Source organism: Passer montanus, unplaced genomic scaffold (assembly GCF_014805655.1).
Source record: "Passer montanus isolate IOZ18808 unplaced genomic scaffold, ASM1480565v1 scaffold95, whole genome shotgun sequence".
NCBI classification, from domain to species: domain Eukaryota; kingdom Metazoa; phylum Chordata; class Aves; order Passeriformes; family Passeridae; genus Passer; species Passer montanus.
Window position 1 is genome coordinate 2,239,681 of NW_024374923.1, and position 12,589 is coordinate 2,252,269.

At 48.9% G+C, this 12,589-nt stretch overlaps 1 protein-coding gene across 2 annotated transcripts; it reads right to left on the reverse strand.

Annotated features, from left to right (window-relative positions):
* Positions 1-3,785: 3,785 nt before the first annotated feature.
* NOCT (nocturnin) lies at positions 3,786-12,340 on the reverse strand. 2 transcript variants are annotated; one of them, XM_039696098.1, is made up of 3 exons: positions 11,839-12,340; positions 6,752-7,021; positions 3,786-5,931 (listed from the first exon to the last, which is right to left on the reverse strand). In XM_039696098.1, exons 1-3 carry the CDS (start codon positions 12,017-12,019, stop codon positions 5,096-5,098), a joined length of 1,287 nt encoding a protein of 428 aa, XP_039552032.1. In that variant the 5' UTR covers positions 12,020-12,340; the 3' UTR covers positions 3,786-5,095. The 2 variants fall into 2 exon arrangements, with proteins under 2 accessions (XP_039552032.1, XP_039552033.1); XM_039696099.1 differs by lacking the exon at positions 11,839-12,340 and adding an exon at positions 11,528-11,552.
* Positions 12,341-12,589: the final 249 nt, after the last annotated feature.

The window sequence follows — 12,589 nt, forward strand, 5'->3', positions numbered from 1 at the left end:
CTACTGTTGTAAGTCCAGTCTGTAAGAAACCCTCTTCTAGATGGCTGTTACTTGATTGTATCTCAGAGCATGAAGTATCTATGTCAAGTATTTGTAATTAAGACCTTTCCAACACCTAATTTAGATACACTGGAAGTCAAATGGGGACAAACTTATCTTCCTAGAATTAGATAAGGATCTCCAGCTGATGACCTTCTTGTAATGCCAAGACTTCATTATGTAATGGCAAAAACTAGAGGAACGAAGGCACCCAACTCCACTGCTGGCAGGGTAGTGAGCACATAGCCAACTCTGAGACACTGCCAGTGCTGTGTCTTGCCATGGAACCAGTGATGGTCCTTTGGCTCTCTCCCCTGGCCACCAGTGAGTGGCACAGGATACTGGCTGGCTGCCAGAGGATACTCACCTGAAGTTCATGGAGTGCTGTGAGAATCTCATTGTGTGTGAGGATGCGCTGGAACTGAAATGGAAAGGGGACTTAACCTGATTCTGTACGTAAGTATGTTTTTACTGGTGGTATTGGAGAACGTGACCTCAGGATGAGGGAGCTTTGGTCAGGTTTGTAACATCTGGAACAGATGAAAGGAACGCTAGAATATTGAAATGGTTGGTATCTAGCTATACTCCAGGCTTTTGAAATCTCATTGAAAAATGTTTTGTTTTGTACATGGGTGAAAGTGGAATTCCCTTTTACATCTGAATCTGGTGGTTCATGTAGAAGGGTCCAGGCTTAACTCATCCTTGGCAAGCAGTAACTCGTAGATGTGTGGGGAGAATGAAACTTGTGTGAAGTGAGTATGCTTTATGCAGAAGGCATTGAGACATACACAGACTTGGTACCACTGATTTTGCAGATAAAAGCTATTTTTATTTGTCAAACCCACTGTTCTAAGTTACAGAATGAAAAGGGTGATGTTTTGTAATCCACAAGGGAAAAAAATCTCAGCTGTGAGTTGCAACTCAGAATAAATGTCTGAGTATGAAAAATGAGAAAAGTTGAACGGGGAATCTCATTCCAGAGACAACTGTTCTTGTTAGATCTCTTGCACGTCTTTCCCTGTGAAGGGGTCTGGGCCTTGACACATCTCAAGTTGTCTGGGTAAAATGTGCTGAAAGGAAGGCTTGGGATGCTCTGCTAATTGATTTCATCAACTTTAGGGCTTTGGAGAGTTACATCTCAGGTGATCCAGATGAGTGAGCCAGGGCCAGTCAGAAGTTGAGAAAATTGAGAGGTGCTTGAAGCCTCAAGTTGGTATTCAGCACGACATGTGCATCAGGGATCTCAGCTACGTGTGAAATTGTTACTGCCAGAACAAGCTAAGTGCAATTCTGCCTTGTAGAGACAGTTCAAATAGCAGGTGTTAAGCTTATTAGGAAGATCCAAATGACACTGTGTATTTGGAACCTAATTGTTCTCCAGGAGAGACAGTGTTTTAATAAGCAACAGCTTCTGCCTCTCAGCAAATTAAACAAGTGGGTCATTTCTTCTTGCAGCTTGCTTGAGAGTGAGGGAAAAGTGTCACTGCTAAAGCTAAGGCAGGCTTTATTCAAGATAAAAGCAAGGGATCTGTGGAGCCTTTTTTTAGCCTTGGTGTTCTTATAAGGTATACATTTATAAGAAGAGCTTGGAAGACATTTTTTATTGTTAAGAGTCATACTGCTACACAGGAAGAAAAATCCTTTCTGCTTCTGAAAAATATTTAGTGTACTGATATTTATAGCTGGCAAAAGTATTTCAGTGCTGCAGGCTTGCCTCTCACTGCATAAAACAAAGCAAGAGCAATAATCCATTTAAGTTTTCCAAAAGAGTCTGTCTGCAAAATAAACTATGGCATGTACTGGAAAAAAAGGGTGAAGCTGCCTGGAAACTTACCAGTTAATTTCTGCAGCCTATCTACCTTTTTTTTTTTTAATCCAGCAGAAAGGGTTCAACATTGGCAGGGATTTTCTGAGTAGGACAGTATTAAAAATTGCCTTGAGATGGGAAGAGTCCCCAGCCTTTTCAGTTATTCCATCCCCGCCTTGACTTCAAAATTACCCTTTAAGCAGTGAACATCTACTGTAACATGTCCAGGATGAAAGAAGAATCCCAGCCCTTTCCACTTCAGGAGAGGTTCTGCAGTGACGGCAGTACCATACAAATCATGCTCTTCTCAACAGTTTGATTTCTTGTTTAGGAGAATCAAGCAAGGGATGCAAGCAAGGGTATAAATTAAAATGTCTTAAGAATCACAGATACCATATACTCCACTGTGAGAGTGACAGTGGGCATTCAGCAGCTGTGATAATTCAGTTCCTCCTGGTAAAAAAGCCTCCCATAATCGGGTCTGTGGCAGTGGGAAAGGTGCCACACTGATGGACACCTTGACTGGCCTGAGGAAAACAGAGCTGCTCATACAAAAGTGAAATGAAACCATGGGCTTTTTGGTGGGAGTGGTGGGGTTTTTTGGTTATGGTTTAGTTTGTTCTTAAATACAGACTTGATCGTGGCTCTCAGGTAAGGGCTTTCTACCACAAATATAGTTTCTTCCAGAGAGAGAATACTGCCAAAAGGAGTCTGGATGGAAGCTCCAGCTTCTGGTGTGAGTTTTTTGTGGTAGATTAGCAAGGATTTGACCTCCTAAAGATACCATCTTATAGGTCTACATTGTGGTGTTGATTTTAGAAGTGTTTAGCTGCAGATGACTACAGATGTTAATTAACAGGCACTTGTATAATTTCTTCTCCTTGCAAGGCTATTTGGGGGAAGGTCCTAAGAGAAAATAATTGTAAAGGTGAAGCTCTGCATCTCACCCCCTCTGCACAAGTGAGGGCAGCCAGCACCATAAAAAGGAAGCTGTCAGTGTCTAGTTGGTATGGCAGCAACGCTCAAAGGTCTGTCTTTCTGTGGGGCCTTGGCAGTGTTGCATCTCTTGCCCAAAATCTCCCCCAGAAGTGCCACCCTTCTGGCTTCCAGGGACACAATTTGCTCCTTCTGAAATTCCAGCCAAAGGTGGTGCTGGCATACTGCACATGCCTGGTAACAGTATTCACCAAGGCCACTGGCTCCTTGGTTATAAAATCTTTTCTTTTGGGGAAAGTCAAATCCACATAAACCCCAAGCTGGTTAAAGGAGCCTCTGCTTGGAAGCAGACCATCGCCCTCATCCTGCAAGGGTCAGGAACATGTGCAGAGCATGTTACAGCTCCACAACAGCACTTCATTTGTTTGCCTGATGAGGAGTGTGTTTGTGTGGGAGTTTGGGACTTCCAGTCACCAGACTCTGTATTTTCCTTCTCACCAATGCAAGTATAGTAATTTATGGGCTGTGTAAAGCTCACACCTGTGGCGCTTCTTCTCTTCAAATGAGGTTTTAGAAGCAAGTGGCAGATACAGCTGCATCTTGTAAGGGGCCAGCCTTCCCAGGCACATTTAGCAGCCCTCAGGGAGGAATTCTTGCACCTCGCTTTGCAGGTTTGTAGCTCCACGCAGCTGTTGGAGAGGGGAATGTTTAAATTAATACAGTGTAGGTTTCCCCTCTAACCAGATGAGTGAGCAGCTTAACAGCTAAGCATAACTCCTTTCTTTCAGACTTGTGAAATCTGGACATTCCAAGCTGGAGAAAGAGTGTGTGCTGTGAAGGAAAAGCAGCCATGCCACTCTGAGATTATGGTTAGGGGTGGAGGAAAAGAGGTCTGGAAGGGGAAGCATCAGCAGCAACCTGAAGCTCAAACTAGTTGACACAGGTCACCTCCTTGGCAACAGGAACTTGGGACAACAAAGTGAGAAAGACAGCAGCCAAGATATTACTTTTTTCCAAAGAATTTTATTATTAAACAGTTAAGAGTTTTATTATTAAACATTTAAGAGTTACTATGTACCTGCTCCACAAAGAAATACTTCTTTATTTGCCCTGCCGTATCTTCCTCAACTGTCTAAATGTCAGCACAACTCCAACTGTTGTCCCCCTTCCCAACTCTCTTCCTATGCCATTTCCTGGCATAATGGCATGTTTACAACCCAAATATGCAATTTCTGTGTCGCTGTGAGCAGTCAAAGGAGTTACTATACTAACACACTAAACTAACACACCTCTGTTGTAGCCCAGATGCTTTGCCAGAGCTTCCCTGGGTCACAGGAAGAGGCTCCTGAAAACTGTCACTCTACGCTTTCCAATCAGATGCAGGATCACCAACTTCTCTCAATAAATAAATTTTATCTTAAAACAGCTTCCAGTGTAGCTTTAGATTCTGAAGATAAATAAAAGAAAATATTTCAATGTTAAGACTGGCCCTTTACTGAAACAGCAAGATTGACAAGACTACAAATTTAAACCATTTAGAAAAGAAATACTCAAAGTAGAGGACGAAATAGTCCCTGGTTAGCTGTGTCCTCCAGAGAGAAGCACAGAAGAGATGAAGGTACAGTCACTGTACAGCCTACAGGCTGTCTGCGTGTGACAGATACATGCACTTTGTTCTGGAGAAGTGAGGGTATTACTCTAGGTCATAGTCAACCTCTCTTTCCTCACCTGCTCTTACTGGAGGGATCCTTCCTCACATTTCTAATGAATTTATCATCTCAGGTCATAGAAAAATGACAAGAGAACACTATTATAAGTTTAGCTTTTTGTCTAAACTGCATTAAACTTCCTTTGTATTGCAACAGAAAAAGATTTAAGATAATCTCACTCGGTAGTCGAACCTCATCCCTTTGGTACTTGCAAAAGCTTAACATGAAATAAAATTGTTGTCGGGGCAAGATGTTTTACAAACACAAGTGTTTTGATTTAAATACTAAGGCCCTCACATTCATTAGAGGATCAAATCCTGAAAACAGGGGGCTTAGTGAAAGAATAAAGCCATTTGCCTTCTAGTTTTCAAATCCTGACGCGGCGAGAAGAGCATGACAAGAACACTGGCTTCCTTCTTCCTCCCTTGAAGGCTGCACATCAATGAGGGCTGAACAGCAAGTGTAACTCCAAACAAGTGCCTGAAAATAATGGTCAGTCAACACTATTTCCTCATCTTTCAATAGCATCTAGCTTCCAAGGTTTTCTCTAAAATAAAAGACTGGAGAGTTCAGACACTGTAATACCAGGTGGTGTTCTAAGACATTACAGCAGTCTGTCAGGGTCCTGATTAAAGCTAAAGTCACACACAAGGGACAGGTGATCGGAAGGGTAATTGAATGAGGGCAGCCTGTTGGGCCCAATTTGCTCTTCAGTCAGCAAGCCCAGGGCTGAGTTCACATTCAAGGCATGCTGGGAATACCAGATGTAATCCAGCGTGTGCCGGCACTCTCCAGAGGGCCGGATCTTCCAGGTGGTGTAGGGGGGCTCCGACTGTCCATCGGGGCTCAGCAGCTTGTATGCACTGTTTAAGTTGAGGCTAGAGTTTGAAAACTCCCTGTAGACCTCCTCGGTCGGCTCTGCATTGAAGTCTCCGCAGACAATCAGGGGGATCTTTGCTCCTTGGGTGATGTTCTTCAGGTTCTGGAGGAGGTCACAGCCCTGAGCAGAGCGGAATCTCTCCCAGCCCGTGCGGGCCTTCAGGTGGGTGACGGCGATGCAGAAGAGCCTCCCGGTTTCGTGGCACTTCAGCGTCTGAGCAATGGCCACCTGGTTGGTCTTCAGCTTCATGGCGGTCAGACGGATGTTGGCACTGCTGACGAGCTCGAAGCGCTCCTTGAGGAAGAACATGGCGCAGCCATCCGGGCCGTTGTTGTGCTCCACGTCGAGGCACGGTGACCACGGCTTCGGGAAGAAAGTGCACTGGTAGCCCAAGCGGCTGAGGAGCGGCTCAAAGGTGTCGAAGTAGTGGTCGACTTCCTGAAGGCACAAGATGTCGGGCTTGTATGCAAGGATCTCCTCCAGGATAAGGCACTTCCTCTCCTCCCATTTCAGAGCTTCCATGGGGCACTGAACAAAGTTGTCTTTGCCTTCCCCGAGAGCTGGAATTAGCAGGGAAGGTAAACAAAAAACCCCAAAGTTACCAATAGCTGAAACAGCCTGTCATGCTCCATGTTTTATCAGTTTACATGTGGTGACTTTAAGGGTACCAAATCTTCCAGCAGGTGTGAGAACCCCTTCTCAAGGCACTGGAGTCACTCAAAAAAAATTAAGTTCTTTTTACAGATAAAAGATATATTAGGACTCTCTCCCCCTCTGTCCACTACACAAGGGCAAGTACTTACACATGTGGCTGCTGCAGCATAAGCCAAAATAAAATGAAGTGGGTTGAAAGAGACTGCAGAAGGTTAAGGCAGTCCCTATGAGGGAAACTGCCCACACCAAAAGAGTTTAAGATGAGGCTGCTGCACTCATGAACTTACAGCCTTGATCGAAAATCAGCAGTTAAAATTATTTTTAAGCATTAAGAATTCCCATAGCAGATCTGAAATTATGGATAGTTCACCAATAGGGTAATCAGAAACTGAAGAGAAACTTTACAAATAAAACTTAGGAAAAGGATGAGTTTTCTCTGGGGTTAACAACCATCTAAAACTGATACCTCACAGCTTTTAGAATACACTATGCTCAGTTCAGACAGGAATTCAGGACTACCTCTGGCATCAGAGTTTCAAGGAGAGACCTTTTTCTCCTTTCCTATGGGACAGAAGGAAAGCCACTATTTAAAGTGCTCAAAATATTCCTGCTGGCCCTCAGTCAGTTGTGTCTCATGTAGTTCACTCCTCTCCCTCTGCTCTGCCAGGGTTTTCATTGCTGCATTTGATCTCAAGCTCATACCTTGAGCTCACAACCATTTCCTACCTTGGGCGAGGATGTTCCACTGCATGACCCGGATGGGGCGGTGGTTACTGGCCATATTTTTCTTCAGGTTCACAAAGTTCCTCTGAAACCGGGGTGGCCGCTTCTGCAGAACAATCTGACACTCCTCCAGCAAATCCTTGGGGTCTATAGGATCCAGCTGTGCTGAGTCCAGCTGCTCCAGGCAGTTCTGGTGCTGGGACACAGCACCACTGCTCAGCGTCTTGGCAAGTACGCTGTAGAGCCGGCTTGTGCTGTTTCCCATGGAACACACTGCAAGGGAAAAGCTGGTGTTAGAGATGGTCCACCACAACTCTTCTCATCACCCGAGTACCTTGTTGCAGTGCCAGCCATTAGTGGTTAGTGCAGGAGCCTGTTCCTGAGTCTAGACAAAATAAGAAGGATGTAGAGATAAAATTAGTCCTGTGCAGGCTGATGTTCTGCCTGTCACCAGGGGCTGCAGCCTGCAAACAGCCTGCTTTTAAGACATGATGCTGCTGTCTTCAATAAAGAAGTCTTTCAACCAGAACGGCAGGGCTAAAATTAACTCTGCATATATTGTAGAAAACACAACAGAGCACACCTTTTCCCTGTTCATAGAGGAGAGAGTCCAGCAGGTGGACAAATGCTGCCTGCTCCTTATTTTATGTTCAGCATTTGCTTCTGATGGCACTCTGTATGGCCTGGTACACTCAGTCCATATGGAATGCCTCCAGGCTGCAGACTTGTTAACCTGACTAACCCTCAGGGTTAGTATTTAATAGGAATCTCTGATCAGTGTCATTTATCCCCAAAGCAGTAATGTTGTCATGAGAATGAAGCAGCTAGAGGCTTCTGCTGGCTTGACCGCAGGATGCGGAGTGGAGAAGGCAGTGTCTCCCAGCTCCACATCCCTAAGTTCATTCCCCCCACCCTCCTCTCTCCCTTCGTGCTCCCTCTTTTGTGCTGTGCCCCAGCTCAGCAGTCTCCAGCACTCCCTGCAGTCCTCCCTAGCCCCAGTCACCTCCTGTTCCTCTGACCACCTCACCCACATGACCTGCACACCAGCTGCTGTCTCCAGCTCTCCCTGCTAATGCAGCTGGCCCTCGCCCAGCCCTGTGTCCCCTGCAGGGAGGGCCCCCTATCCCACATGGGCTTACAGCTGCCACAGGACAGGGATGCACGTGTGTCCCTGCTCTGTTTTTCCCTTCTGCACATTTTGTGGTATCTCTACACTGTGTGTGCAAGAGCTCTCCAGCCCTGTCTCAGGGAGGGCTCTTTCAAGCATAGGCAGGAAGGGCAGTGCTTGCACTACAGCAACTTGCATAAGAGGCAACGCTGAGTTTTGTTGTTGTCCCAACTTCCTTATTTACTCTGAATGCCTTTTGCAAAGGGAATCTTAAGCAAAAGAACTTCAGTGTTGCACTGCTGTTGGCTCACAGTGGTTTCTAAGTAGGTTTATTTGTACATTTGAGTTACTTTACAAAGGAAGAGGATGAAATCGTCAACTTGTGCTCATATCTTGCAGAAGATTTGGCACGCTACCCAGCACACCTGCATGTTCAGACTGAACTACAGCACTATCAATTTTAAGAGCTGGTGACAGACATACAGTAATGACAGGGTAGAGGGGCAGGCAGTAAGATGGACACCCTTACAGTTCAACAAACATACTCAGGAGGAAAAAAAAAGACTCTCCAGTATAAGCCCCACGTCCTTGTATTTAGGAAAATGGATACTTTTAAAAGCTACTGAAACCTACTTGCTTTAATGTGTGTTTTGTGTAAGCCCATGGAAAAGAACTTTTTTCCAAGAAAGTTGTGAAATGGGAATTTAGATTAGATATAGGATGTTTCTCCTCATCTTTGTCCTCTTAGTTAAAGTAATAGCAGTTCCTCAAACTGAGATGTGATCTTGAGCTCACACACGTCTTTCCAGGGAAGCTATGTGTAGTGTTTCAGTTTCTGCAGTCTTTCTCAGTTTACAAAGAAATTTATTTCTCAAGAAGCCAAATACTGCTGAAGTAGAAGTGGCATTTACTAGTGAGGGGAAACACAAAATCCCTAGGCAGGATCCTGACACAGCTGTGAAGGGAGTGGGAGCAGGAATGAAAACACACTCTGTGCTGGATACAGAAGGGTGCAGTTTACACACAACCAGGGCTGCCAGGCAGCCATGTAGAAACCCAAAGAAATCAGTAGAGCTTTTAATAGATGCTCCACAGGGAGCCACTCACCTATTTTTAGGACAGGTACAACCCATGGCTGAATGCTGCAACTGGAGATAAGCACAGTGTTTTCTGCTGCATCAGGGCTGCTGTCAGCAGCTGAGCAGAGCCCCTACCATGCCATGGATGAGCATGGCTCATGTGGGGCTCTCCAAAGGAGCACTGGGAAATAACAACCCTGCAAGAAGCCATTAGCAAGCCCTTAGGCTGCTTGTGGCATGACCTGAGTCAGAGGGATGACATTAAAAGGGACAAGGTAGGTGTGACACAGCTGGAGTCAAAGGTCTGCTGGCAAAGCCCTGAGCGGCTTACAGCTGTTACAGCAGGATCAAGGCCAAGCTCAGCCTCCACCTGCCAAGCTGCAAACAAAGCCAGAGTATTGTCTAAATCCCATCATCCCTGAAATCGTGGTGTATCCAGCTCTTTATGGGGCATAAAGCATGGCCTAACCTGTACTATGGCCCAGAAATGATCTGACAGCTTTTAAAGTCAGTCATGTCTCAGGAAGGAAAAAGAGCTTCAGTCTTCTTTTGAGGGCCCAGAGACAATTATGTGAAAGAGGGCCTGGATGTAAATTAAGCACTTTCAGTCCTGGCATAGGTGGCTTGAAAGTTCTTGGCTGAAGGAGGGGGCTCCTTGGGAAGGTTCCAGCTAAAGATGCCTGCTTACCTGCACAAGTGCTTCATACCCAGTGCTGGAATCATGACAACACAGACTCAGGTGTTCTGCAGCACAGGGGCCAGGCCAACAATCTGACCATGAAAGCTCCAAACACAGAATGCATTTTGTTATTTCTGCAATGCTGAACCATACCCACAGCAGTCCAGCTATACAATACAAGGATAAGATCACCACTCTGAATATTACAGTGCAAGTTAAGCGACCTGTAACTTGCTGGGATAATGTGTGCTGCCAGTGCTGTGACACTGTGGAGCTGGTGAGGACAGAGGCACAAGCAGACTTCTGAGCTTGCACTGTAGCAGTGGATAGCAAATATGAAAGTGATTATCCTGGTGTTATGTAACACGGAACATCAACTCAGCAATTACTATTCAAGGTGATTAAAACCAAAAAGTTCCTTCCTCTCAGCAAGGATGGTACCTCAGCATAGTAAGGGCAAGGGAAGAATTCAAAGTAAGAATTAAATGTAACAAGAGGGTGTAAAGTTGGAAGGTTTCTTGCATCACCCAGCACACAAGAGATGAACTTCTAGGATCTCAGGCAATGAGCCATCAGAGACTTTTCTTTAAGGACTTTGCTGCAGAAGGGTATTGGGCCCTGACCTTCTGGGTACAGTGAACAACTTTCTCATTTCCCTTCTTTTCAGGTCATACCTCCCACACCCCTTTCAGCCAGAAGCCCTACCCTGTTTACCACAAGGCTTTCCCTGCCAGGTGAATGACTCCACACACCTGCAGTCTGGAGCTGCATCCGCCTCCACGGCCCCAGAGGCTGGCAGCAGCTAGCAATGCCCTCCTTGGAACCCCAGTTCCAGGAACAACCTGACAGGCACCATCCCATGTGACAAAATCTATGCTACCAAGGTATCATACTACATGTACAGCCCTGTCTGGGACAGCAATGAGTTTGTCAGAGCAAGGCAGAAGCTGCCTGTTCTCAACAGGCAACACCAGAAAGAAGAGGGAACCTCAAATCCTGCCTCCAGTAATATAGGGAATCAGTACTTGGCACAAACTCTGGAAACCTTTATCTTCATGAGTGCTTTATTAATCACGAGCTCAATTCTGCCAGCTCTCAGATGCATATGCTCCTCTTCCCTGCAGTGCCATGAACCTTCAATCCTGCCATATGGCATCCTGGCCTAGCCTCAACAGGAGGAATGGAAGCACCCTACCCCAGCCTGGCTTTTACACTCCTCCTGTAACAGCAGCAACAGGGAGTGAACTCACTTCACCCCAACCCCAGCTGAAGGCAGTAGGGGAAAGTGGATCTCTTGCATGCCAGTTATGTAATACAGCCTCAAACATATTGCGCAGAGAAGCTGCGGCTGTTCTAGCACTGCAAGTGTCCAAGCCCAGCTTCGATAGGGCTTTAAGCAACCCAGTGGGTCTAGTGAGACGTGTCTCTGCCCATTGAGGGAGGGCTGGAACCAGATGACCTGTAAGGTCTCTTCCAATCCAAGCCATTCAGTGACAAAGAGCTGGGCCTATCACCCCACCCACAGCAAGTCTGGAGCACGGTGGCTGCTACCCTGCTAGCCCAGCTTTCAGCAGGAACGGCTCCGGGTGGGCACTCTGAGCCACGGCCAGAGCCAGCAGAGATGGCTTCAGGCTGGATCCGGCCACAGGGCTGCGGTGGGGGCACCGCACCAAGGTGGTGTCCGCGCAGGCACACAAGGGCACCTGTGCACTTTCCAAGATTGTAATAATTTAACAGTGCAGGCTAACAGGGACCTGCTGCCTGCCAGGGGGTAACCTGGGCTGTCCCCACTCACTGTCACGAGTGAAAAGCCCTCGCTGTGAGTCAAGCTCACCCCACACAAAGCGCAGCGCTAAGGAGGGCAGCTCAGCTAGCCGAGAGCAGGCTCCCGACAGCGGCATGCGGACACGGACCTTCCGGCTCACCAGCCGGGTCAGCCCGCCGACACCTGGGCAGACTCCAAGCACCCAGCGCGGAGGGTGCCCTCTCCCTCACACGGAGGACACCGGGCCAGAAACGCCTGCCGCGATGCTGAGGGATGCTGCCCGCTCCCACCGGGCGGCCGAACGCCACGGCCGCTGCCTTAGGGCCCGCGGGCCGGTCCCGGAGAGGTGGCTGGCGAGGGCACAGGGAAGGCGCTGACGCGGGCAGGAGAGCCCAGATCCCGCTCCGGCACCGGCTGTGGCCCCGCGCGGTTCCCGCACCCTCCTCGGCCCGTACCCACCTGTGCGGGGCGGCGCCCCCGGGGCGGGCGGGCCCGCTGCTGCCTGCGGCGCGGCGGGGCCGGGGCCTGGCGGGTGGGAGCAGGGCCGCGGCAGCGGCAGGCGGGAGGCCGAGGCGGCGGCGGGGGCGCAGCAGAGGGCGGGAAGGGCCGAGCAGAGGCAGCGCGCGGAGCTCTGGTACATGCTCCCGGCGGGACGGAGCGGGAGCGGCAGCGATCGGGCGGGAGCAGCGGCGCAGCCAGCCCCGAGCCCGCCCCGCGGCCGCGCTTATAGAAGCGGCGGCGGCGCCCCGCGCGGCGCGTACTGTGGGCGCTACCACCCTCACCGGAGGGGGGGAGTGACAAGGTACAAACAAACCCTCCCGGCACCGCTGCCCGCCCACCAAGCTCGTCCGCGAAGACCGGCGAGTCCGCTTTCCACGGCCGTCCCGCCGATCCCGCTGCCGCTGGCGGAGGACGCCGCGGTAGGAAGAACGCGCCTCATGGCTGCTCCCGCCTCCCCTACCCCGCTGTGGAGTGGTCTGGCCCGGAGGAGGTTCCCCGCCGGTGATGTCAGCAAGGGGCGCCCTCTGCCCTCACGGCCGCCCCGCCCCGCCGGCAGCCCGGCGCGGCCGCCCGGGTTTTTGCAGCAATAGGGATACAACATCCTCCGCTGGGATGGCTCGCTCGGACACCCGCATCCCCCCCGGCACGCCCGCTGCGTCTCCACGTGGAGAGCAGGGCGCTCCCCCAGCACGCTCCCCTGTGGGAGCCC